The sequence below is a fragment of the Canis lupus genome, chromosome 8 (assembly GCF_003254725.2).
Source record: "Canis lupus dingo isolate Sandy chromosome 8, ASM325472v2, whole genome shotgun sequence".
NCBI lineage: Eukaryota > Metazoa > Chordata > Mammalia > Carnivora > Canidae > Canis > Canis lupus.
In genome coordinates this window covers 61,413,852-61,441,002 of record NC_064250.1, presented here as the reverse complement: position 1 = coordinate 61,441,002, position 27,151 = coordinate 61,413,852, and the positions used below count along the sequence as shown (strand labels likewise).

Here is a 27,151-nt window from a genome sequence, read left to right as displayed (position 1 = left end):
ACTAAACTGCTGAGCCACTGGGGCTGCCTGTAAATTTTTTTAAAAGATTTTATTTATTCATGAGAGATAGAGAGAGAGAGAGAGGCAGAGGCACAGGCAGAGGGAGAAGAAGGCTCCATGCAGGGAGCCCGACTCGATCCTGGGTCTCTAGGATCACGCCCTGGGCTGAAGGCAGCGCTAAACCACTGAGCCATCTGGGCTGCCCCTTATTTGTAAATATTGAACTTTACTGAAGACCCAAGACTTTTCTTCCATTCTGAACATGTCATTTGGCGTTCTAGAACTGTGTTGTCCAGGATTGGGAGGCATTAGCCACATGCAGCCTTTTTAATTAAGATGAAATAAAATTTAAGATTTAGTTCTGCTGCCAGCTGCATTTCAGGTGTCCAGTGAGTGACAGGTGGCTGATTGCCATATTAGACACGCAAGATACCTATTACGTCGTTGTCATAAAAGGTTCTGTTGGACAGTGCTGCTCTAGGATATGTGTGTTCCCATGTTAATTGCTGTGATAGCATTAAAAATCATCTGATTTCATTAGTGATCTGCCAGGGGTTTTTGGGAACGTGATTCATGATGGGAGGGTCCCTCAATGCCTTTGAACCCCTGCATGTCCCAGAATGCTAGGCCTGTCTTACTCCTCTTGGCACTGCAGATGCCCACTCCAGACCAGCAGACCAATTGGGTGTCAGTGACAGTTTTATTTGCTGGTGAGGTGAGCTAAAAGGTTTATTCTTGCCTAGATGATGAGGATGATGAACCAGAAGACGAGGACCAGGAAATAAGAGATAAGAGCCTGCCCAAGTGGCAGATCTGGCTTGCCGCCGAGCGGTCCCGAGACCAGAGGCACTGGCGGCCATGGCGCCCTGATAAGTCCAAGAAGCAAACTGAGGAAGACTGTGAGGACCCTGAGAGACAGGTAAGTGTCCCAGCCCGGGAGGGAGGGCAGCTGCGGGGTCCCTACCTTCTCCCACTTCCATGGGGTGCTTACCTGAAGGAAGGTTGCTGAGCTCTCAGAGCACCTGCCTGGCTTGGGGGATGTTTGCTCACTCCTGTTCTTGTCTGTGGAAATTTCATCGGCCACTGGTGATGTGGGAGCACAGGGGGACTTGACCAGCTGGTTCCTGTACCCAGGAGGAGGGTAGGCTCCTCTGGAGATTGTCATCCAGTTTATTCAGAGAATTTTTCTCGAGGAAGCCTGAGGACTCAGGGTTTTAAAAACGTGGTATCCCTTGGGACGCCTGGGTGGCTCAGTGGTTTAGTGTCTGCCTGCTGCTCAGGGTGTGATCCTGGAGTCCTGGGATCAAGTCCCACATCGGGTTCCCTGCATGGAGCCTGCTTCTCCCTCTGCCTGTGTCTCTGCCTCTCTTTCGCTCTCTGTGTTTCTCATGAATAAATAAATAAACTTTTTTTTTTTTTTTTTTAAAGTGGTATCCCTGTCCGAGGTTATTTAGCTGTATGCACTTTCCCCACCGTGCTTGTGCATTCTCAGAGATGGGGCAGATAGATTTGACCGGGGAGACGGGAGGAACTGTTCAGGGAGGCCATCCTGGGAAGAGTTCGTACACGGCTTGTCTTGCTGGGGAAGGAACCTGCATTACTGAGCACCTGTTGTGCATCAGGCACTTCACTTACATTATCTTGTTTGCTGTCATTGAGTGACTTGATCTGTGCTACTCCATGTCTGGTGGCCAGTGGCTCTGGACATTTGGCATTAGTTAAATAAAGAGAAGAGATCCTGTTTGGAGACCAGAAGGTTTTTTTTTTTTTTTTAAGATTTTATTTCTTTATTCATGGGGTGGGGGGTGGGGGGCAGAGACACAGGCAGAGGGAGAAGCAGGCCCCATGCAGGGAGCCTGATGGACTCGATCCTGGATCTCCAGGATTACACCCTGGGGTGCAGGCAGTGCTAAACTGCTAAAAAAAAAAAAAAAAGATTTATTTATTTATTATTTTAGAGAAAGAGGGAGAGGGAGAGAGAATCCCAAGCAGACTCTGCCCTGAGCTTGGAGCCCAATATGGGGCTCGATCTCATGACCTTGAAATCATGATCTGAGCCAAAATCAAGAGTCTAATTGCCTCCTGTGGCACCCAGGTGCCCTCAAATGATAAAATGCTTATCTTCTATCTTAATAAAGAGTTTTAAGGGGTTGTAACTTATCCAAGTAACTATAAAAGCAATTATGCGTGCTTTCAGAAGTGAGCATAATCCCAGATTTTCTGTAAGGCTCCTTTGGAAGGTTTTGGCTTAAGCCCTGTCTTCACAGTCTTCTCTCCTGAGAGTCTCTGGGAAGTGTGAGAATGGTGCCAGGTCCCCTCCAGCTCCCCTAGGCCCCCCTTCCTGCCCCGCGCCCCCCCCCCCCCCCCCCCCCGGCCGCCCCCCCCCCCCCCCTCAGGCTCCCCTCTGGCTCCCCAGGGCCTTTCAAGGAAAAAAACCTCTGGCTTTTTTGCATCTTGCCGGGGAAACCTAGATCTTGTCTGTTTAAAGTTTTAAATTGAATAAAGTTGAATCGTTCACACATCGTGTGAAAGGAGCCCTGGGGAAAGTCGAGAAGCCTTGTTGCTTGGCGAGGTAAACCACCCCAGCTTCCCAGAGGGTCACTCTACCTTGTCTGTGTCGCAGGTGCTGTTCGATGACATCTCGCCATCTCTGATCCAGCTCTCCAGCCCAGATCTTCGGTTTCAGCTGGTCGCAGCCTTTCTGCAGTTCCTGGGCGTGCCCTCTGACCTCAGCCCCCCAGCCTCCTGCCTCTACCTGGCCATGGATGAGAACAGCATCTTTGACAATGGGTTTTATGATGAAAAGCCGTTGACTTCTCTCAACCTTTCCTTTTCTGGCATCAGCTGTGTGGGCCGCTCAGACCCACTGGGCTGCCGGCGCTGGACCCGGGGTCACAATCGAGAGGGCGAGGAGTTCATCCGCAACATCTTTCACCTTGTGATGCCTCTGTTTTCAGGCCAGGAGAGGTCTCAGCTCTGCTTCTCCTGGCTACGGTACGAGATGGCGAAGGTAACTCCGGCCCCCGCCAGTCCCATATGGGGGCTTCAGGAACAATTGTGGGCTCTTGGTGTTCCTCGGAGCACTGGGCCATGGCACCACTTTGTTCAGGGATCCCCAAAGTCCCAGGGTGTGGCTGCCCCTGCAGAGGGGCTGCAGAGGGGAGGAAAGCAGGGAGCATGCAGCTCATCAGTGGCTGGAGCTGTTCATGGTGGTTGCCCTTCTGCTTCCAGGTGTTTGGGGTTGTAGGAGCAGTTAGTGTGAAGAACCAAGCTTAGGCAGGGGTTGGAGGATCTCAGGGTTGATTAAAGTAGATAAAATAAGCTACTTACTTACCCTGCTCTTCGTGTCTGTCTTCCTGCTAGAAATTCCTCTAGGATGGACTCTTCTGCCTCCTGCTGGCCACCAGTTAGCACTGACCCTTGACACCCTGGGTTCGGGGGGCTCCAACTGCAGGTCGCACACAGCATGTATTGTGAAAATAGCGTGCGATAAAATGTGGTGGCCACCTTTCCCTGGAGAAGAATATTTGGAGCATATGAGCCTTGTTTATCAAGGTTTCGGATGGAAACCTGGACGGGGTTGTTTGGGGGCGCCGGTCACCTTGGTACAATCTAGATTTGTTGTCGAGTTCAGAGAGCCTCAGTGTTCAGCAAACGTGACGAAGGAAGGAAGTGTAGACGCCTGTGTGGTTTTCTGAAGTTGATGGTCCAAAGGGATGGCTTTAAAAATCACAGAGCACCTGGGAATCCTTTTCTTTTTACTTCCAGGTCATCTGGTGTCTTCACACTAAAAACAAGAAAAGGTTGAAGTCGCAAGGAAAGAACTGCAAAAAACTAGCCAAAAATCTCCTTAAGGAGCCAGAAAACCGCAACAATCTCTGCCTCTGGAAGCAGTATGCGCACCTGGAGTGGCTGCTGGGCAACACGGAGGAGGCCCGGAAGGTGTTCGACAGTGCGCTCAGCGCGGCAGGGAGCAGGGAGCTGAGGGACTGGGAGGTGTGTGAGCTCAGCCTGCTGTACGCCGAGCTGGAGGTGGAGCTGTTGCCAGACCCGAGGGGGGCCTCTGCGGCCCGCGCCGTCCACGTGCTGACCAGACTGACCGAGAGTGGTCCCTACGGGCCCTACTCTGGGCCAGTCTTGGCCGTCCACATCCTGAAAGCTCGGAAGGCATACGAACATGCGCTGCAGGACTGTCTGGGGGAGAGCTGGGTCTGCAGTCCCGCCCCCACCGCCCCTGCAGCGCCCTGTCACCGCCTCGTTAGCCTGGTGAAGTGCTTCATGCTCTTCCAGTACTTGACTGTGGGGATCGACGCCGCTGTGCGGGTATGCGAGCAGGTGTACGCAAAACTGAAGGGCTCCACTTCCTCCGGTGGCTCCAGCCCCGAGGACGCAGGCAGCGCACAGAGCCCGAGCAGCGTTCTTGAGGCTGTCATGCTGATGCACACCAGCCTGCTCCGATTCCACATGAAGGTCAGCGTTTACCCTCTGGCTCCCCTGCGGCAGGCACTCTCGGAGGCCCTGCAGTTGTATCCGGGCAACCAGGTTCTTTGGAGGTCCTATGTGCAGATTCAGAGTAAGTCCCCCACAGCCAGTAAGACCAGAAGATTCTTCGATGCCATTACCAGGTCTACCAAGCCCTTGGAGCCTTGGTTGTTTGCGATTGAAGCCGAGAAGATGAGGAAGACGTTGGTGGAAAGTGTTCAGAGGTAAGTACACACATCTTGTCTGTGTGTCCACAGACACACAGAGGCCCTGTGAGGCCTCCGGGACCCAGGAAGGAACACAGGTCAGCACCTGTTGTGGGTGTCCAGGTAACCGAGGATGACACAGTGAGGGAGGACCAAGCCTTGCAGGTGGCAGCGGCTTTCATTAGGGGCTTCCATGCTGTCTCCCTAGGCTGCAGGGATGGCCCGTTTGGGTTCCTGCACATTGCTTATGATGCATGGGTGTTGCCGGTCAGGTGTGCAGCTGTCTGAGGAGCTGTGGCAAAAGCATAATGGGTAAGACCCGGGCTCCAGTGTAGGACCCTGGATACGATCCAGATTCAGATCTTCCGCTCCCTGGCTGTGTGGCCCGGGGCAGGTCACATCAGGTCTAGTAGGTTCCCTTCCGTAATGTGGGAAGAATAGCTGAGCAGCCCTGGAGGGGCCAACGAGGGAAGTGCTGAGCACAGAGGGGTGTGAACTCACTGCTGGCCTCTGTCGTCTTTACTAAGGATGACGGTGACGGCATCACATCCTCCGGGTCCCTTTTGACAGCGTGTGACCACAGTTGAAGCAGCAGTCCCGGGAGCACCGTAGCCGTGGCTACGCTCACCTGGTATCTGCTGACTACTCAGAGTTGTCTCTGAAGAGTGTTTCACTTTGTTTTTTTTTATTTTTTTTCCTATCGGGGTTTTACTCTACTTTCCCTAAACTGAAAGGACTTTCCTTCCCATCAAGTAGGCTCTGCATTCTGCTGAGTAAAGGTGAGGCAGAGAAGCAGGGAGATGCTGTGTGAGTTCTGGGCCGACTCTGCTGGGGGACACGAAGCCTGGGCGCCGCCTTCCTCTGGCCTGGAGGGGCCATGTCGTGTCTGTACCCCGAGCGCCCCCAGACCTGCGGGCGGCACCGTGCCTGACCCAGCGATCCTGCTGGAGCTCACGTTTGCTGTCACTGACGCACCTGTTCCTCTGATGGCGCTGGGTAGGGCGAGAACCTGGCTCGGGGTCACGGGAGCCTGTGTCTTGCAGGGTGGATGGCAGAGATGTCCACACCACGATTCCCGAGACTGGCCTGACGCATCGGATCAAAGCCCTGTTTGAAAATGCCTTGCGGAGTGACAGCGGCAGCCAGTGCCCCTTATTGTGGAGAATGTATTTGAATTTCTTGGTAAGAAAACGTTTCGTGTTCTTGTTTTTCCGCAGAGCCCTGCCGCTTCCTCACCAGTGAGAACGTCTGGTGTCCAGTAGCCACATCCCAGGAAGGCTGGCAGGGGCTCCCCCTTGCCCCCTCCCCTCCTCAGCCTCGCTTAGTCCGTCTGGGAGCCGTGGTGGCGTCCCGCCGCGTCTCTGGGACTTGGGAAGGGGGCGCAGGTCACATCTGTCCTCGAGGCTCTGGTCGAGGGACAGGCGTGACCACTGGGCTGTTTGATGCAGCAGAGCTTCCTGTGTCTCGGAGTTGACGTCCTCGAGTCAGCAGCTTGGAGATGGCCCGAGAGCGCTCGGTGGGTGGGGAACTTCATTCTCTGCCACGTGTTCCTAAGAATTCCTGGGCCTCGATTCCGTTCTGTCGTTAGAGTCAAGACCCACCCCAGGATGCAGCTTGGACAGTGGGCCTCCCCAGGGCAGCTTTGCTCTCACTTAAAAGCACGGTAGTGGTTGAATGTGGGAAGGTGCTGTTTAACTCTGTGAAGGTGCGTGTGGAGGCCGCGAGGACTGTGTGAGTCGACTTTGCGTTTGGTTAAGGACCTGGCGTTGGGACGTGTCGTGTTTCCTGTGATACGTCCAGTGCCGAGGTGCGTGGTTTTGCAGGGACATCGTCTCCTGGCCTGCTTGCGTGTTTCGCCTGAAGGCTGCAGAATCACACCCGAGTGACCCTAATCAGTGTTGTACTTCGCAGACGCCAGGACCGACTTTCCTTATCTCTTACGTTCCCAGCGGATAAAGTCTCAAGGCAAAGTATTTGAACTTTTTCTAATCAATGTATGACCGAGTCAGATGTAGAGACGCAGAGAAAGTATGGTAGGGGTCAGGAGAGGTCAGAATCCACGTTGGCGTGGCTCCCCGAGCTCTGAAAGGCCCAAGTGGCCGGGAGGACATGGCATCTCAGCAGCGTGTGTTTTTAACATTTATTCATCAGACCCAAAAGCTCAGATTTTATGTTCTGGTGCCTGTGTGTGAAATGAAACTTTGAGAAGCACAGATGCTGGGGCAGTGGTCATGGCGCATTCGTGGCCGCTGCTTGTTGCTGGTCGGGGGCCGCGGTCGGGAGCTCCTGTGCTGGGGCCGCTCGGCCGAAGGAGCGCGCGAGTCTTCGTAAGCACGTGAAACCCTGCGATGTAAACCGGGAAGGCCGGCGCCTTTGCCAGTTTAACTTCTGTCGTCGTCGTCGGTAGGGATGGGCAGAGACAGACTTACCGTGTTCTTACAAGGACTCTCCCGTGAGCCAAGTTTGGTTGGATTGTGGACAGAAAAATTCTTGTTGACTTGGCAAAAAAAGACTGGGGCCCTCAAGGAATTTCTGTCTTTCTGGAAAGGTTAGCGTAGGACCAGGGACGAATTAGTGCGTGACTTCTTGCGCCTCCTGGGTTGGCTCCTGAGGCACTGATAACCCGGTGGAGAAATCCAGTTTGGGCCAGAGGGCTTGGTGAGGAGAGGGGAGGACCGGAGGGAGCCGGCCCTGTGGCGGAGAGCTGGTGGTGTGTGCGTGTGTGTGCGCCGTCTCGTGCATGTGTGCCTTTCCGTGTGTGTGCACGCCTTCCTGGGTGCGTGGGTACACATTTGCAGGTCTACACACACGCAAGTGTATTTACTCACTTGCTTTTCCCTGCAAAAATGATGGAAGGAAGTGCAGCTGCATTTGGGAGAAGAAAGGATTAGACACTGAGCACCGCCCGCTAAGTTGGGAACTGCGCTTGAAACCTGTTGTGGGGGCGCTGTCAAGGGTGCCATTCCCTCTGCATGTCACCTGTCAGCCACACCTTTTTGTTGTTGTATTGGCTCGTATTGCAGTTTTTCTCTTTCTTTATACGCCCGCTGTGGGGGTCAAAACTGGCAACCCTGACCTCCAGAGTCACATGCTCCACCTACTGAGCCAGCCGGACGCCCCAGAATTGCCATTCTTTTTGGGATTCTTAGAGTTCTTTAATTTGGTCACCTGGCTGCACAATCGGGGCAGAAATGAGGGTAAGATGGGTAGCTGATGCCGTGGGCCTGATGAAGGGAGTCTTACGAACTCAAGGGAGCCGTGGCCCCTGGCTTGCGTTTCACCCTCTGGTATCATTTCTTCCCGCCTGTGGTTGGCGGCTGGCCGGAGTCAGGCTGTATTGAGGCCGCCGCTTACAAGAGCTGGTGGGAGGGTGAAGAGTCGCCCTCAGTTCAGCTGCTGGTGGGGAGGACGGAAGCCTCCAGCAGGACTGTCGTCACCTCCCAGGAACACTCAGGTGTCGTGGAAACGTAGCTTTCTGTTTGGGTTGGATATCACTTGGTCCAGTAACTTTAAAAAAATTACATTCGCTAACGGCTGCTCAGATAAGAAAAGAGAGTGGAATTTTACAAAAGCCTGAGCCCTTCCGGTGAGAGGACACAGCGGTGCCCAAGCCGCGGTCACTGAGCCCCAGCAGCCCACGTCTGAACGGAGAACTTGCACACCTGCTCCGTCAGGGGGGCAGGAGCCCAGCCCCCTGGTTCGGGGCTGGGTGGGGGGCCCGCGGCCTTCAGGGCATGTGTGAGGCTCCCCCCCGCCCCCCCCCCGCCGACAAGGGGCCTCTGCGAAGCCCTGGCTCCCAGTCACCCAGCAGAGCGGTCGTCCCTGGCGGCACCCAGGTTACACAGGGACCAGCCCCCGCTCTGCTCTTCCGCCCGCAGTGTCCCCTCGGTTCTGTGCTCATTCCAGTCCACCCACCGTCCCGATGCTGTGGGGTCGCCCGTCACCTGTGTCAGCCTGGACGCAGGAATGGCCATGAAGTTATGGTTTGTGAGGACGAGGGACTTAGAGGGCGAGGAAGGAGGGTGCGGGGCACCAGGGCAGCTCTGCTGAGCGGGAGAGGGTGGGTGCCGGGCCAGGAGCCACCAGTGTGCCGGGCGCCGAGCCCTTTGTCCCTGGCGGACCAGGCGTGTGCAGCGCTGATGGAGGAACTCAGAGCAGTTTGCGCCGGAGTCTCGCCACCGTCGGACCTGAATTTGCTGGGTTCCAGGATCACCAGGGCACCTCCCAAATACAGCGGTTGACAGGACGGCAGTGCCGTCTGTCCTTCTTTCAGAAACGAGGAAATGGTGTCTCAAGTGTATGAGAGCACGTTGGGGTATTTTGGTGCGTGAAGGAAGGACAACTCCACTCACTGGGGAGGCCCGGCCTCGAAAGGGCTGAGGGGGCACAGTGGTGCCCTGGGCTCCGCAGCAGGCTCCGGTGGTGGTGACAGCCTGTGCTCACGGGTGCTGGCCGTTTCTGGGCATCAGCCTGGAGGAACCGGGAAGGTGGGGCGGCCATCCTCGGTGGCCGGAGCGCCCGAGCCCCAGGCTCTCTAGGTGCTGTCCCTGGTTCCGGGAGGGCCACCAACAGCCCTCCGCTGTCCTCGATGCCGTGTGCCGGCCACCGGGCGGGTAGAGCCAGTGGCCACTAGTGAGCTGTCCCCGTGGGAATGCGCCTGGGGAGGCGGGGGCCAGGAGAAGCCTTGAGCAAATGCAGGTGCTTGCTGACCCGGGGGCGGCTCTGCCGGGCTGGGGTTCCCTGGAGGAGCCACGGGGGACGGGGGTCTCATTCCTCTGAGATCTCATCAAATGGTCCCCGTGTTGCATCAAGGCCTGAGCCTCCTGTGACACCCAAGGCCTGCTGGCCCGGGGAGGGAGGAGGTGAACCGAGGTCACGGGGCCCCGCCTGCACCCACCCCATGGCGCAGGGCCTCAGGCCCGGGGCCGCCATGACGGTGCCACCCCTCCGCGGGCTGGCTGGGTGCCGTGAGCCCCCTGTGGGTCCGTGCGGGGCACCCAGAGTGGTTTCCATAGCCTTAGCGTCTGCTCCAGTGAACCTTCCAATTCCTCCCCTGCCTCAGGTTTCCTCAGGAAACAGAGAGAGGAGCAAAGGCGTGTTCTACAAAGCCCTGCAGAGTTGTCCTTGGGCAAAGGTGAGTCCCCGAGACCACGAGGTCTGCACACACCCACCATCTGTGTCACTGGGGACGGCACCCCCAGACCTGCTAGGGAAGCCTCGCCCTGCACGGGGCCAGTGTCTGCTGGGGCTGCCATCATCTGCCCAGAGTTTGGGTGCTCCTGGTGTAGGGGTCCCTGGGCCACCGGGGAACCAGGCGGCCTTGCTCCTGAGTTGTGTCTTCCTGGCAGCGTGTGCCGTGTGTGGTGCTGCCGAGGGGGACGGGGCGGGGGATGGGGCAGGGGACGGCGCGTGGACAGTGCAGGCCTCCTTGTCCTAGGTGCTGTACCTGGACGCTGTGCAGCACTTCCCTGAGGAGATGCAGGAGATCCTGGACCTGATGACAGAGAAGGAGCTCCGGGTGCGCCTGCCCATGGAGGAGCTCGAGCTCCTGCTCGAGGACTAGAGCCCAGGCAGGAGGGTGCCGACGTGGACCATGGGCCTGAGTGTGCTTGCAAGACCTCTGCCTTTGAAGTTTCTGATCTTAGTGTTTGTACCTAGGCTATCCGTGTCTTACCTCTTGCACATTTTGGGATGTGCAGACAACCTAGAAGCTTCTGTTTGCATATTATATATGTGACCATGTGGACGTGTAGGTGAGAACCGTGCCCAGTGATACTGAATGTCCCACGGTGGCCCGGTTGGTCCCACCCTTCCTCCGCCCAGCCAGTGTGCCCTGTGGGTTGGCCCCCTTGGTGGTCCTGCCCGGGGTCTCTGGGCCTTGCGGTGATGCCAGGGAAGCTCTGGTTACTCAACCCTAGAACCGGTCCCCAGGCTGGTGAGGAGAGCAGATTGCCCATCTCCTCGGGCCAGAGCAAAGCTTGGGTGCTCTGGCCTCTACCCAGCGTACCCCTAAGCCCCCCTTCCTGCCACTGCCCAGCTGCAGACCAGCAGTGTCTGGGTGCCTGTTAGGGACGCAGCCTCGCAGGTGCACCTCAGCCCAGCTGCCAGTCTACAGGTGACCAGGAGCCCTGGGGGCTCGGGTGCACCCACGTGTGGCAAGCCCTGCCCAAGGGAAGGGCCCTGCTGCAGAGGGGCAGGCGGCCACGTGAGGAGAGTGCAGACCCAGCCCTGCCCGAGATGGGCCACGTCCCTGATTCTGAGGGCTGTGAGTGGAGTGAAATGTAAATACCCACGTTCAGACCACTTTCTTCTGAAAAGGACCTGCCTTGCAGTTATTAGCTCTTAAAGCAGTTTCCTCCCAGTTAATTATTCTGAGGTCCTGCTCTAAAAAACCCAAAAAAAACCCAAAAACCTAAAAGCCATGATGTCTGTAATTGCTGAAGTTGTATTTCTTTGGCATCCCATGCAGAAAAGCCAGTGTGTGGCTAGAGAGGGATGGACACCGGGGAGACGGGCGGCCTGAGTGGCCACTTGCCTCAGCTGCCCCACCTCCTTCCCAGCTTGCACATGGAAGTGCCCAGAACGGGGAGAAGTGCGGCAGTAGATGGGGAAGGGGAGGCTCGCACTGGTCTGAAGGCCCTGGAGATGGAGGAGGTTCCTGAATGGAAGGAAGCACGAGGGGTGGCAGGGCAGGGGGGCCCTCAGGCGGCCGCGGGTTCCCCGCAGGAGCACCACACTTTGCTCCTGCCCCAGGGTGCCAAGACGCCGTGTGAGGTCACCTGATCTGCAGACCTTCCAGCGCCGAAAGCTGTTTCCTTAAAGCCATGGCCACCCTCTCAGCCTTTGTTGCTGAGACAGTGGAGACACTTCTCCGTGAGCTGCTGTCAGCTGGGCAAGAGGTGTGGAGTCTGCATCCAGTCCTCACCCAGGAGCCTCCACCTGCTTGCTGCTGCTGAGTGCCAGTGTGGAGGCTGCAGAAACAGGATGAACTGCTGGAGGGGGAGCACGCTTTATTGGGGACAGAGCACTGCACGTGACCCACAGAGGAAGGCAGCCCAGGGGGTGTCCTACACATCACGCGCAAAAAGGTACACGGGAGGTTTTGCTAAGAAAGATCAACTGGAACATGGTTTCCTCCGGGGGCTTCCCCCACCTCCTCCCTCGGAGGGGTCAGGACACGCCCAACCATCTCCTTGAAGGCAGCTCTGGTCCGCTAGAGATACAGTCCCTCGGGGGTGCCCTCTTGTTTTTTATAAAGAACATTTTCTTTAGATTTCTTGAAGTCTTCATTTGTTACTTTCATCCGACGCTCTCTCAAGGCCATCAGACCAGCCTCTGTGCAGATGGCCTGTAAGAAAGAATGGTATGTTCAGAAAGGGAAATACTTTTTATTTGCATTCTAACAACTCGAGAGCGACTTTGAGTGAGGCGTGAGACGCGCAGACTAAACAAACTGCTTAAGCCATTTGGGGAAAAAAGATCTTTTTGAATGTTTTACACATTGTAATTATTTTCTCAGAGGATCAGAAGTGGCTTTGAGGGGAGGACAGACTCCGGTTCTAACCAGCGGGTGACCTGGTAGGGAAGTTCTCAATGTGCAGGGAGCAATGTTCCCAGGCCACGGAGGCATTTACACCAGAGAGCATCCATTTCATTTACGGTCATGAGAGAAAAGGCGTAAATCTCAGGACAATATTTATGGTGATACGTTTATTTTCTCAGTCATCACTTGTCAAAAGTAAAACTAGAACCCAGGCAACATGACAGGACAAAAACACAGTCCTGACACTGAAGTTTCTATCTGGTTTTGGCCTTCAGGATATTTCAAATGGTTTAGCAAAAAAGAAAATGTTATTTGTGAACAAAAAGATAAGGCAAAGCAATAAAATGGTAACTTTTGATAAATCGAGGTGATGGATGTATCAGTATTTACTACTGTTGCAACTTTTCTGAAGACTTCAAAATTGCAAAATATAAAGGTAGTGCAAAATTTTAAAATGATTACATTTTGAAAAGAACTTTTACTCTAACGAAGACACCAACCTAGTTCTAGGGAGGCCAACGCTATGCAGCTCAGGGCAGGCTCTGGCATGAAAAGGCCCCACATGTGCTGTCCCCACCCAACCCCTGCACATACACCTGACAAACAGCCAGGTCCTCACCTGCAAAGCAGCTGGACCCATATTCAGCGCCCAGGCCTGGCTCTGTTCTGGTCCTCTGGGAAGAGACGTCCCCTCCCTGCCTCCACCCCCCCACCCCCACCCCCACACACACACACACGACATCGAGCAGTACACTCCAGCCCAGGCCTCACCTTGATGTCAGCACCAGAGAGGTCATCCTTAGCCATGATCAAGTCGTCCAGGGTCACATCATCAGCCAGCGTCATCCTGCTTGTGTGGATCTGAAAGATGCGCTTCTTAGTCTTTTCGTCAGGCAGGGGGAACTCAATCTTCCTGTCAATGCGGCCTGCAGGTAGAAAACATTTCCAGTCACGGCCCTGTGCGGTCCCCAGGTGTGGCTCTGGCTCCGGGAGCAGCCTGAGCCGGTCTCCTCACTCACGCAGTTTGCGCCATATCCTGAGGAGCAAACACTCCTGTAGTTTGTAATTATCTACATTTGAACTCATCCCATTTCAAAGAACTCCTCTCTGCCCTGGTACCCGCAGAAGTAAAGGAGTGGTTCCTGAATGGCGTATGTAGTGGATGAGGACAGATCGTGTTAAAAACAAATTAGCCACTGCTGCTCTGGTATTACCTGAATGTAAAAAAATGAACCTGACTTAGCATGTGAATTACTTCAGAAAAAAAAAAGAATTTTCATAATGGGAAAGAATCACCACTTAAGATTGGAATTAAGAGACGCACGCTGCACCCACTGCATCATGTCCGTCCGACCTCAGGACATTTTTTTTTTTTTTTAAGAGTTTATTTATTTATTCATGAGAGACAGAGAGAGAGAGGCCGAGACACAGGCAGAGGGAGAAGCAGGCTCCATGCAGGGAGCCTGAGTGGGACTTGATCCCAGGACTCCAGGATCATGCCCTGGGCTGAAGGCAGGTGCTAAATCGCTGAGCCACCCGGGCTTCCCTCAGGGGACAGCTTTTAGTAAGTTACTCTGTACTTCAATAATGGATTTGCCTTGATATGTCTTTTTTTTTTTAAGGTTTTATTCATTTGTCAGAACAATCACATGAGCAGGGGCACAGGCAGAGGGAGAAAGCAGGCTCCCCTCTGAGCAGGGAGCCTGATGTGAGGCTCCATCCCAAGACCTTGGGATCATGGCCTGAGCTGAAGGCAGATGCTCAACACACTGAGCCACCCGGGTGTTCCTAGTGTGTATCATTTTAAATCCCCTGAAAGTGCACTTACAGACACATAAACCCGGCAATTCTCCATGAAGGAACAAAAGCAAACCTGACCTGGTCTGATAAGTGCTGGATCCAAGGTTTCTATCCGGTTTGTGGCCATGATGACCTTCACATCACCCCTTGAATCAAATCCATCCAACTGGTTCAACAGTTCCAACATCGTTCGTTGAATTTCCCTCTCCCCACCAGAATTTGAGTCGTATCTTTGAAAAAGAAGAGAACGAGTGAAAACCTAACTGATCTCCTGCTGAAGGGTAAAATCAGTAACAGCTCTGGCAACCTCTGACACCCTCAATGAATTCTAGCAACAAAATCAGCACACCCTCCCAACCACCACGTTACATTATTTAAATCATGGAAGTTTTCATGCCTGAGGTTCTATCATTAACTCAGTCTCCACATGTGGTATCTGAGCCCTAACCCGACTGGGGCTCCTCGAGGGCAGGGGCTGTGTCCCCAAAGTCCAGATGATGCCTGGCTCAGAGCAGATGTTCAGGACAAGGTCATGGACTGCTCTCCAGGCAGTCACAGCTCCCGGGTGGTGGCTGGCTGGCACCTGGGAGAGCAGAGCCTGAAGCACCCATAGAGAGCCATGGATGGCAGGAGCTGTGGCAAACCAACGTGCAGGCCATATAGTGGGTACTCGGTGATCACTGTGCTGAGAAGAGCTACAGTTTTGACCTGATCAACACAAGGTAAGAGAAAGGTGTACCTTTTTGTTCCAATGGCATCGATTTCATCAATAAACACGATGGATGGTGCATGTTCTTCCGCAACTCGGAACAATTCCCGAACGAGTTTGGGCCCGTCGCCTAGGTACTTCTGAATAAGTTCAGAGCCAACCACTCTCAAGAAAGTGGCTGAGGTTTGGTTTGCTACTGCTTTGGCTAATAAGGTTTTACCTGTTTTAGATTAAAAAAGAAAAGGACAAAGGAAGAAACCCCTCAAGTGCTGTTTTAACTTAAAAGCTCTGTCACTACCCCCTTAAATGGCCATCAGAAATTGGCAGATAGTGGATGAAAAGCCATGCCCCCATTCAGGTGTCTCGACATTCCGTTCTCCAAGGCAGGTAAGAGAAAACTGACAAAAACCTAAGTAATGTTTTGATTATTTTTAACTTCCTAAATTCATCATCATAATGTCAGAAAATACGTTTTACTGGGTTATTCAAAATTGCAGAGGTTTTTAACCCAATCCATGTACCCAGGGCTAGAGATCCAAACTCAACTTCCTATGAAACTATCAGTGATGGGAAATGGCCTAGGAACTATAGTCCTGGAGCACCAGGCCTGCATGCCTGGGGCTGAGAGTCACGCCTGTGCCAGGCAGGCTTGCCCAAGGCTCAGCTGAGGCAGGACTGGCTCCCAATGAAGCCGACAGCTGAGAGCTGCTGGAAGTTCTAGAGAGTTCTCAGTCTGTGGTGTGCCCTCATGGGGAAGTTCCTCTCCCCAGTCTCAGGGATGATCTCAAACATTTCCAATCCTGCTCCATTCCTGGATATTTCTATTTCAGGGCTGTGAACTTCAGGGCTGGAAACCTGTGAACTTCAGGGCTGGAAACCTTGGCCCCTTTGATGGTGAGGACATGGGCACAGGGCCAGGGAATGGCATCAAGACACTGGGACAGTAAAGGACCAAGCTCAGGCCTGCAGGAGAAGGGGGGCCCTGCAAGCTGCTGGTGAGTGATGTAGAAGACTTCGTTCAAGTAGGGAGGGGGATAAGGCACTAAGCTTTGCAACATGTTGTGGCAATGATGTCTTTTTGGTCAGATAGGCAGAGGAACAGGTCTGGGGGTTAGAAGCATAGAATTCTGAGAATACTGATTAAGGATAGTGAGCAGAAGACAAAAAGGACCTCCTAAGTGGATGGCACCTTCCAGTCCAGAAGCAGCCAAGGCTGGGTCCTGGGGCACTTCAATAGCAGAGGGATCACCAAACCAGGCTCCTCCTCCTGTCGGGCCTGTCACCCTCTGCTATACCCCACCTCCTATCAGCCCCTGGCAGTGCGCGCACACCAAAGGCAGCCCACAGCTGCAGGTGAGGATGCCTGCATTCCAGCTCCAGCCCTGTTACCAGCTCAAGTCCCAGAGCTCCTGCGGCCTTGGCCTAGTCACTGGCTTCTCTGAGACTTCACTGCCTGGGCCGTAAAAGATGATAGCTGCAAAAGCTCCATGCCTCTGAGTTCAGTTGTTTCCCAGTCCCTCCGCTGTGGGCAATCCTCTGCAATCCGTTCACTCAAGTAACTGTGCTTCCTCTGGAATTTATAGCAGTGAACCAAGTCCTGGGCTGTACAACTTATTTGGGTCAACTAATTGCATAATGAACCAACTATATATTTTTATCTTCATCTATTTATCCATTATATTCATTTAGTACAATGGACCAGAGAATGAACCCAATATGAACAACACAGAATAGCTTTTAAATCCGTGGTTCTCCACCACGGCTCTGGTTCCTGGCCACACTCCAGATGAACATATCAGAATTTTCAGGGATGAGACCAGGCATCGGTATTTTTTTAAAGCTTGAAGGTCATTCCAATGTACAGCCAAGGTTGAGTGTCCTGGTTTATTTTGTGTCTTACAAACTCTTTTTAATGGACTTATGTTACCTTTATGAGTATTTTTATTGGACTCACGTTACTTTTATGAATACTTTAAAGTCTTATGTTCTACAGTACATAAATCTAATTACTTGATTACAAAGAGGAATTCAAAGAAATTGTAAATGCACTCACACTGAGGAGGGATGGGGAGGGTGTTGCTTACTGGTTTTTAACACATCAAGTCTGTTAAGTGTACAATTTCGAGTCTAAGATAATTCAATTTCTTACCACCTACTATACAGATAAGTATACTTTTATGTAATAGGTATGTTTCTGTATCTATTCAGAAAATGTCCAAAATGTTGCTTAGAGAATCTTGTTTTAAACTAAGGAATTGTGGCATCCTTACTCAAGAACTAAATAATTATAACAAGCTACTGCTGTGGCTTAAGAGATTAGCTGAGTGTCCAGAAAGTCGAACCCAGAGCATACATACCTGTGCCAGGTGGACCATAGAGAATGACACCCTTTGGGGGCTTTATACCCATCTCTTCATAATATTCAGGATGAGTGAGAGGAAGCTCCACGGATTCCTACAGAAACAAATACTTGGTAAAAAATGAAATGCTTTCTTACTGAAATTATCAGATCCATTCATTGGCATCATGAACAGATCTCACTTTCTTTCTTCTTTTTTTTTTAAGATTTTATTTATTTATTCATGAGAGACACACTCATGTGTGTCAGAAGGAGAGGGAGAAGCAGGCTCCATGCAGGGAGCCCGATGTGGGACTCGATCCCGGGACTCCAGGACCCCGCATTGGGCTGAAGGCAGGCGCTAAACCGCTGAGCCACCCAGGGATCCCTTGGTCTCACTTTCAACAAAAACAAGCTAAGCTGTCACTTAATCTTGTAAGAGACCATGTGCCTGATTTCATCTAGCAGGAGGGACAGACCAAGGAGAACATGTTCTCCCGAAGCTCCCAGCACCCGTGCCCTTCCTGTTTCACCCAGTTTCCCTCTCACTGTCCTGTAGAAGTCAGCCTTGAGCAACATTTAAGTTCTTCCTGACCAAAAGGAGCTTAAAGTGAAAATACACCCCCCTTTCAATGAAGCTACAGAAAGGAACTGGCAAGATTTTCTGATTGCTGTTACACCAATGGACGTGATGGCTATTTCCCAGATCTGTGACAGCTCTGCACGACCTCCCTGCAGATGGCTAGCCCACAGCAAACCTGAATGACCACTTCACTTCTCCACTCACACTATCCCCACACCCCACTGGAGGTTTCTAGATAGCCATAGTCAAAGTCAACATAGAGGAAAACATATATTCACACAGATAATTAAACGTTGCATATCAAAAAGATTAAGCTGCAGCTGCTGGAAGAACAATCATACTATTTGTTAATCCTGAGTTAGGAAATAGAAATAACAAGTACAGGGCAGCCCTGGTGGCGCAGAGGTTTGGCGCCGCCTGCAGCCTGGGGTGTGATCCTGGAGACCCGGGATTGAGTCCCACATCGGGCTCCCTGCATGGAGCCTGCTTCTCCCTCTCCCTCTGCTGTGTCTCTGCCTCTCTCTCTGTGTCTATGAATAAATAAATAAAATCTTTCAAAAAAAAAGAAAGAAAGAAAGAACAAGTACAAAACCCCACAGCTGGCAAGCTCTAAGTCACTTACTGCTTTGATCACTAAAGAAAAAACAAAATATGCAAAATAACTCCAAGTACCCTAAATGAGATAGTAGTAAGAAACCAAAAATCTAGAAACCCAGAGCTCGTTCTTAGCCCTACCTTAATTTCCTGGATTTGGTTGTCCAATCCCCCGATATCAGCGTAGGTTTCCTGGGGGGCCTTCTCTACCTTCATTACTGTGACCAAGGGATCTGTGTCATCCATGAGCACCCCTATGACAGCATGCACCTAAGAGAGAACATCAGTTTTAATGCAGAAATGTGAGGTTCACACAATCCATTCATAACAAAGCAATGCCAATCACAAAACGGCACGAATGGACAGATCTGAGAGGAAGGAGAAAGCACTCCTAGTGATGTCCACAAGACATCAACTTGCCTTGTGGTTGAGCAGGACAGAGCAGCCTGGTTCCAGCAGATCCTTGTCTACAAAGGAAAGAATGCTGACATAGTGTTCTGAACCCACAGATGTAGACACGATGGCATGATTGTCATCAATGATCTCTTCCAAGGTTCCTACTGACATTGGGGTTCCCCTCAGATCATCCACCTTAGATCTTTCCTCCTATGAAGGAAAAGCAGATTAAACCTAAAAAGCACACGGGCTGACAGTTTTACTAGATATCATGACATTTACAAAGCAGGTGGTGCTTTTTAAGAGGTAGCCAGTAATGATTCATAAAAGCCTGAATGAGTCAGCTACTTGATATTTCATTCACTTACTGAATTCTATACCTAAAACTATTAATTTGTGAAGTGCAAGTTAATGCAATATTTCTCAATTTACCTCTTGCTTTTCTTCTAAAGGCTTCATTTGTTCCTGATTTCTAATGAATTCTTCCTCCATGAGAAGATAGTCTTTAATTCTCTCTAACTTCAATAATTTTAACCGGCATTGAGTGTGAGGTGTCACTGTAATTAAAAAGAAAGTTTTATTAATTTGGAGCTTGAAGTTTACAATTAAGTTCATCCTTAAGAAAAAAAGGCTAAGACTTAAAGTAAGCTTATTTTAGTTGAAAGTCTAAAATATTCAAGGTCTGGTGATCCTAAGTATGCGGTGCCTAAATGCAAAGGGAAAAGGGACTTTGGCAGTTGTAAGCGGGTAAAAATGAGGACAAGGTCTATGGCAAAACATCCGCTAAGTGAATTGTAAGAAGAAAAAAACCTCAATGACCCCAAAGATAGTTTGCTTTGGTGTTTTTTTCCCCCACCGGTGTTAAGAGAAATAGGTCTAAGTGCTGTCCAGTCAGAGTACATGGTTGCGGGCGAGCTGAGCAAAGCATCCGTCTGTGACAGGACTGTGAAATATTAGTGATGTTAATATACATAGCAAGCATTTTCTTTTGGCTTGAAGTCTCATGCTACACAGGAATTTTAGCACACATAGACAAAAATGTCAACTTTTTCTTTTGTGGTTTCTGAGTTTCTTCTTCAAAATGTCTCTTTTTCTCTAAGGTTTTTTTTTTTTTTTTTTTTCTCTAAGGTTAAATATATTCCTAAATTTTCATTTATTCATTTATTTTCATAACTGTAACCCATCTGGCAAAAAGGGGTCCAGTTTCATTTTTTTCTCAATAGCAAATAAAAGATGCCAGCCATTTATGTTAAACAACTCCCCCTCTTCCCCCAGAACTCAAACGTCACCTTTACTACATTCTGATTATCCATGTAATTTGACTGTTTCTGGACTTCCTGTGATCCTCTGGCAATCTAATGATCTACTCATCATCAATACCATATTGATTCCCCCCCCGCCCCAAAAAATACCATATTGATTTATTATGGTAGATTAATAGCATGTTTTTCATTGTCTGACTCCCTTTCATTCTTAACCAAGAAGTATTTTAAAAATTATTTCATCGAAGCAGGAAGACACTTGTTAGATGGAAGTGGAGGAGGAATGTGAGCTGAAGCACTGAGAAGCAGGCAGCCATGGGAAGGACTGAGGGAAGAACATTTCTAAGCAAAGAGCAAAAATCCCCAATGTGCAGAAGAGTCAAAGAACACAAGGCAGGGCTGTGTGAAGAGCAAACACTGGACGGGGCTGCAGATGGAGAGGTGGGCTGGGTCAGGTCACCCAATCTGAAGTTTAGTCTATGCTGAAACTATGAAATATGAAACTACGTTCATATTCTAACACAATGGTCTTCCATTTCTTCATGAAATGAGTTTCTAAGAGTTATTCATGCTCAATGTGAATTTTCTAATCCAAAACTACACATTCTGTACATCAGAGAAGCTGGTTACCTAAAGGGAATTATTGGAGTTTCTTAAAGTGAGACACAGCTGTGCCCTGTTTGTATGCTGCTAAAACCAAAACACAGCTTTTATTCCAGCTTAGCGGAGTGCCACACGCAGGAGTCAGAGCTTCAGCCACCCCATTTCCTGCCTCCACATTCAGATCTGAGCTACATACACACGGATGGTTCCCACAGAATCGAGAGTGCAAGGAGGGACCGTGTCCTTACCCAGTGGAAGCTTGCTCGCAGCATCTGGTCCCTTTGTTTTCTTCTTCTTTTTCCCCACTCTGGTTGGTACGGGAGGTTCATATTTCTTTTTCTTGTCCTTGAATTTTTAGAACAGCAGGAAAAACAAAAACCACACAAATCATATCAAAACACAAACTTCTTTCTGTAGGACCGTCATCTATTTCTAGGGGCTGTAATCTCCTTATCTTTCAGAATGCTATTAAAAACTGTCCTTTTAAAAATAAAACTAGGTTTTACATTCCTGCAGTTTTAATTGGTGAATGTAACTGATCTTTCTTTTTATAATACCCAGTGATTATTCAGTAAGGACTAGAGTTCAGAATTCAGAATTATATACCAAAAGTTTGGGCTGAAATAATGAGACAATTCTTCACATTTAAGGATACTAAATACTAAAATTACAGGCAATTTAACACTCTGCAATGTTATTTTATACATTTAAAAATCATTAATTCGTAACTACTTACTTGACAGGTCAATAATCTTTTCTAAAACATCAGGAAGACACTGTGTCTATAGGCCAGGCCGGGTAAATAACTACAAGGATCACTTATTTTGCATTTTGAAAGTTCTGAATCCTCAAAGAACTTCTCAGCTGACATCTCTGATAGGTTCCATAATTTACTCACATCACAGACCTATCTGGCTCATTTACCTTGTCATCCTTCTTGCCACCTCCAGGGCCATGACCACCACTCTGACTTTGACCCTGAAAAAAGAAATCAGAGGGATAAATTCAGAACATGATCACTTCAAAAGAACATCCTTATTTTCCTGTGACTGTAAGACACCAAGACTTCGCCCTCATTGTAACCTTCCTGAATTTAAGGTGTACCTGCAGTCTACATGTACATCTAGCATGCAGAAGTTTTTTTTTTTTTTTTCCTGCAAGGCTATTAGGAGATCAGTGGTGGTGCACCTTGCAACTAACTGCATCTTAAATAAGGACATTTCTATTAAGTAATTGACGTAACTTGTGTATCATAATGAGGCTGGGGTTCTAAGACTACCCCTTTTTGAGAGGAAAGTATAGAGCTTGACATTATTATAAAACTACTTGACTGAGTATATTTCTTGAAATTAGGCCACCAAAGAGAAATCATTTTATCTATTCAACAGTGATTTATCAATCATTTACTCCTTACTAAGATCACACCAAGACCCAGGAGACTTTCAATAGCAACTTTTATATACCTCCCATCTCTAAAGCCTGGGGCTCTCGGCCAGGTCTTTCTTCCCAACCTGTACGCTGAATCACCTTAGGTTATTAAGAACTCAGTGTATTATAATTAGCTCATGGAATTTCAGATTTTAAATCAGACTCCTTAGTGACAGAACAACGCTTAACACAGAACAGTTAGCTCAAAAATGATGGCATTTAAACAACAGTGAACTTAACCTGAATAGAGGAGCCCTCTTAGTCACTTCCTCAGAAACACCTAGATTAATACGCTGCCAGCTTAGTTATCCAGAGAACAACCATACCATGGTTACCTACAAGAGTGAAGATCAAATATATTTCTCCACACGCAGGAATCTTAAACTTTTGTGCTTTATCCTGAAGAAGGTATTTAAGGGCTTTGAGAAATTCTGGTGAACAGAATTAGTTCTACCACAGTGGGGTGTCTGAATCACAGGGCTTCAACAATCACTTACTTATACCCCCTAAAGGAACCAGCTGTTGCCTGGTGTTTGTGGGTTTCTTATTATGTGCCTAAGTCTGTACTAGACATTTTCCCTCACTGCCTCATTAATTCCACACCGTCCTGCAAGGTAGGGTTCATTATTCCCACTTTCTTTAGGAGGAACTGCAACAAGCCTAAGAACACGGGGCTATGGAATTAGATGCATCCGGGTTTCAATTCTGACTCCATCACTAATAGGCTATGTGACCTTGGGTAAGTCAGGTCACCTCTTGGAGCCCTGGCGTCCTTAACTGGAAAGTGGGGATGATACTAGCTCTTGTTACTGAAAATGAGGTAACCCACGTAAGGCATTCAGCATTTGCATGACTCGTAGTAACTACTAGCAATAGACTATTATTGGTGAAAAGAAACGTTCGGGTCAGGATTTTAAGTAGTCTGGTCACAAAATCTGGGTCCTGAAATCCATCTGCTTCAGCTCTTCACTCTCTCTTGTTGATCCCATCTGTTTTTTTTTTTTTTTTAACTTTCATTTATTTATGATAGTCACAGAGAGAGAGAGAGAGAGGCAGAGACACAGGCAGAGGGAGAAGCAGGCTCCATGCACCGGGAGCCTGATGTGGGATTCGATCCCGGGTCTCCAGGATCACGCCCTGGGCCAAAGGCAGGCGCCAAACCGCTGCGCCACCCAGGGATCCCTGATCCCATCTGTTTTTATCCAGGACTCTAGCCTCCCAACTGAGAGTCCCCTCACCAATCCAGCTATTACCTTTTAAAGCAAAACAAAACAAAACAAAGGATTCTTTTATTCTCCTCAAAAACTTTCAAATGTTTCCTATCATTTATGGTGTGACATCCAAACTCTTTAGAGTGGCATACCCGGCCCTTACCAAACTGACTGCAGCTGACCCTTCCCATGTTCACCTACCTTTCTCTCATGATCCTCAAGTCTGGCTTCAGAAGGACAAATTCCTGAATGGGTCCCAAACTTCTGCATGTGTGGGGCATTTTACATGATGTTTCTCAGTCTCCAATAACCATACCAAATATACTCATTATTAAGCCCTCACTGTATGGCAAGCAGTGTGCATTCTCAGGGTATTCTCTCATTCAATTCCTACAGACACCAGAGGATGGTACTATCATTACCTCTAGTTCACAGATAAGGAAGCCAAGGCCCACAGATGTTAAGTGACTTGCGTATTAACACAGAGCTTGTCAGATGTGGCCAGGAATCACTCAGGTCTACTGGCCACCAGCATCTGTGTGTTTCTCTACTACATACTGTCTAGAAAACACTAACAGGGTGTGTGTTAGCACAGCCATTTACTGTGTCTCAGTTTCCTTCTTGGTAAAGTGAGGATACTCACTTACTGAAAGGACTGTTGTGAGAAATAAGAAAATGCTGGAAAATACTCTTATGTTTACTGTGGCATTATTTTTTAAAAAGATTTTGTTTGACACAAAGAGCGAGCACAAGTGCAGAAGCGCAAGGGAGAGGGAGAAGCAGGCTCCTCGGTGAGCAAGGAGCTCGACTTGGGGCTCAGTCCCAGGACCCCGGAATCATGACCTGAGCTGAAGGCAGACGCTTCACCGACTGAGCCACCCAGGCACCCCTACTGCGGCATTATTTACAGTAGCTCAGATACGGAAGCAATCTACGTGTCCACTGATAAACGAAGGGATAAAGAAGTGGTGTGTAAATCCACACAAACACAACGGATATTACTCAGCCATTAAAAAAAAAAGATGTTGCCATTTGCGACATTCAGACCACAGGTATTAAACTAAGTGAAGCCACACGCAAATATAAATACCCCATGATTTCACTTATATGTGGAACCAAAAAAAAGAAAAAAAAAAAGCAGAAACAGACCCACGAACGCAGACAGCTGGTGGATGCCAGAGGAAAGAGGGTGCGGGACGGGCAAAACGGGTGAGGGGGGAGTGGAAGGTACAGGCTTCCAGTTATAAAATGTGTTAAGTCACAGGGATAAAAGGCGCAAAAAGGTAGGGCACACACAGGGAATACAGTCGGCAATACTGTACAGTGACACGCAGCACGGTATGGACTTGCCCACGGTGTTGCCCACCTGAAACTCGCGACCCTGTGGGTCAGCTAACGCTTCAGTAGTAGTAGTAGTAGTAGTAGTAGTAGTAGTAGTAATGATAATGACAGAAAAGTAATGATGATGATGATGATGATGATGGAAAAGTACCTCGCACATAACAACAATAATGATGATAATGATGGAAAAGTGATGATGATGATTGATGATGATGATGGAAAAGTACCTCGCACACGTCCGAGCATCACCCCCAAGGCCTCGTAGGTGGGCCTCACGGCCGTGTGCTCGGGCGCCGCTGACGTCCCATCTCAGGCCCTCTGCACCCACCATTCCTTCTGCCTGGACCGACGCCTCCCTGTCTGCACGGGCCACTCTCCCATCGTCTGCTCAGACCTCAGGCCTCGGAGGGACCTCTGCTGACACCCGGTGGGAAGCAGGCCCCCGCCCCCCCCGCCCCTCCCTACCCCGCTCCCCTGCCGTCACGTTACGTGTCTCTTTTCCCACTTTCCCGGTCTGGCTGCACCAGTCAGGCTCACCCCTTGTGCCCTCGGAGCCTGCGCCCCCCCGCCCCCCGGTTGCAGGTGCTCCATACACACCTGCTTAGTGCACTAGCGGGTAAGCGCCCGCTGGAGCCAAGGCCCGGCCCCCACTCGGCAGCCCGGGAGGCCCTTCGCGCCGAGCCCCGGCCCCCGCCCCGGGTGCGTCGGGTCAGGGCCGCCGCGCACCCCCCCCCCCGCGAGGAGACCGCACGGGAGGGCGGACCGAGTGCCTCGGGAAGCCGCCGCGTCCCCTCGTCTTGGGCCGCTGCGACCCCGTGGCGCCGCGCCCCCCGGGCCGAAACCCTTAGTCACTCACCATCTTGCTTCGGCCGCTCGAACCACCGCTGCCGGAAGTGCCTCCGCCAAGGCGGCCGTCGGCGGCGGAAGTTGCCACGGGGCCCTACGGAAGCCGTCGGGAACCAAATCCCCTCGCGGACGGAGCCGCGCTCCGGGGGCCGGGGTGGGCGGGGCCGCCTTGGAACCTAGAAGCCGGGCGCCAATCTTGCAAATATTTTACCTGGAAAACGTGTGAGTCGAAGTGATCAGCTTATTGTCAACACTCCCAGACAGTGACCTAGACCTTCTAAGGACTAAGGCAATGGTGCAAACACAGAATAGTCAAAATATGCAAAAAATATGCAAAAATCCGAGAACCTACTGCTCCAAGAACCGGAATGGGGTTTGGACCTGCGAAGCTGGCATATACTTTTGGATCAACATTTAAGCTATTATTTGGTCTCTGGAATAAACGTGATCATCTAAGAGTATTTCCTTGGCTAATGAGTCACCCAGAGGTCTTCTTTTTCCCTTGCTGGTCTGTGACTTGCGGTGATGCCAAATGTCTTAAAAATAGCTAATCTTAAAGACAACAACAACAACAAAAAAAAACCCAACAATCTTGCACCTGATTGGTAACGTTGGTCATTTATTCCATCCACCGGGTCGTAAGAGCGATAGCAAGCATCCCTTTGGCCTCTGGAAACTTCCACTAACAGGTGCTCGAAATGCTGCACGTTGCTGACCTGGGGAGATGAGCTCGTTTTTTGTTTTTTGGGTTTTGTTTTGTTTTGTTTTGTTTTGTTTTGTTTTGTTTTGTTTTGTTGTTGTTTTGTTGTTTTCCCTACTCCTGATTAATTGAGGGCTTTTAGTTGTGAAAGGCTCCGAGTATTTCACTAATTCATACACAACAGGTACAAACTACAGGAAATTACTCTTTCCTTTGCATCATCACTAAAATGCTGTACTAGAAAGCCTGGATGCTGTCGGCCTCCACGAGCACGTCTGGCGTCCACTCGGTGCATGAAATGGTTTGACAGGTGAAGACAACCCCGTCCTCGTGGATGCTGAGAGGAATGCCGGAGCTGTGTGGAATGTCTGAGCGATCCTGAGGTGTGACCTGTGTGTGACCTGAAGAAGCGTGGAGTTCCTGAGGTGGTGTCACAGTCACAGAAACTCAGGCTGGTAATGAGTATGTGAGAAAACCAGAATCCTGGAGGACGTGCATGGAGAAGCGCCGTAATGCCCAGCAGACACCTTCGTCTCCTTGCTCCCTTGCACAGGCCCTGCCAATATTCCCCACTCCCCGGCAGCCAGCCCTGCAACTCCAAGTCTTGCAACTTCCAACGTCCCCAAGCACCAAGTGCTCCAAGCAGCCTTTCCATTCCCTTCCTGCTTCCTCTTAGCTATTCCTCATGTAGATAAACTTAAAGCCTCTACTCTCCTTCGTTTTAGTGACATTTTACCAATTGCTTGGATCTCCTTCAGAAAAGGGGCAGGGCAACTGGCCTGCTCAGGGAATATCCTTTTGCCCTAGAAAAAAAAAAGGGGGGTGAGGCTGGGAAGATTGCACAGACTCTCCAAATCCCCTCGGAGATTATGCAAAGTCACATTAGTTAACTTTGGTCTTGCTCACATGAAGAAGTAATATTTTTTTCGTAATTTTAGCCTGGGCTGCGTTTAGAACATCCAGGAATTTAAACTCAATATGGAATTTCACGACGGTGTACATATGTATTTATGAATGTATATAATTGCATATGCATTTATACTTTTCCTTGTGCTTGTTCTTGAGTTTGTGTGTAGATCTATTCTCCTCTCTACATCTCTGTACACTCA

At 50.1% G+C, this 27,151-nt stretch overlaps 2 protein-coding genes across 4 annotated transcripts in view; one reads left to right on the top strand and one right to left on the bottom strand.

Moving 5' to 3' along the window:
- Window positions 1–12,597, top strand: part of NRDE2 (NRDE-2, necessary for RNA interference, domain containing) — a 49,844-nt gene extending 37,247 nt beyond the window's left edge. For all 3 annotated transcript variants that reach the window (XM_025442359.3, XM_049113413.1, XM_049113414.1), the window contains 6 exons: window positions 744–919; window positions 2,624–3,010; window positions 3,769–4,706; window positions 5,732–5,870; window positions 9,751–9,822; window positions 10,126–12,597. In XM_025442359.3, coding sequence (XP_025298144.1) covers window positions 744–919; window positions 2,624–3,010; window positions 3,769–4,706; window positions 5,732–5,870; window positions 9,751–9,822; window positions 10,126–10,251 — 1,838 coding nt within the window. In that variant the 3' untranslated portion in view covers window positions 10,252–12,597. The remainder of the gene's footprint in view (window positions 1–743; window positions 920–2,623; window positions 3,011–3,768; window positions 4,707–5,731; window positions 5,871–9,750; window positions 9,823–10,125) is intronic.
- PSMC1 (proteasome 26S subunit, ATPase 1) lies at window positions 11,682–25,455 on the bottom strand. The gene is made up of 11 exons (XM_025442360.2): window positions 25,353–25,455; window positions 21,441–21,494; window positions 20,765–20,861; window positions 19,084–19,208; window positions 18,676–18,861; window positions 18,397–18,525; window positions 17,098–17,194; window positions 14,771–14,960; window positions 14,110–14,261; window positions 13,003–13,157; window positions 11,682–12,036 (listed from the first exon to the last, which is right to left on the bottom strand). Exons 1-11 carry the CDS (start codon window positions 25,353–25,355, stop codon window positions 11,902–11,904), a joined length of 1,323 nt encoding a protein of 440 aa, XP_025298145.1. The 5' UTR covers window positions 25,356–25,455; the 3' UTR covers window positions 11,682–11,901.
- Between the last annotated feature and the right edge of the window lie 1,696 nt (window positions 25,456–27,151).

What these genes read in the sequence shown, in the direction of transcription:
- PSMC1 (XM_025442360.2), bottom strand. An exon ending in CTATGGTCCACCTGGCACAG is followed by an intron (nt 14,961 to 17,097) that starts GTATGTATGCTC and finishes AATCTAAAACAG; the next exon opens with GTAAAACCTTATTAGCCAAA. An exon ending in TCCAGCACTTATCAGACCAG is followed by an intron (nt 13,158 to 14,109) that starts GTCAGGTTTGCT and finishes TTCTACCTGCAG; the next exon opens with GCCGCATTGACAGGAAGATT.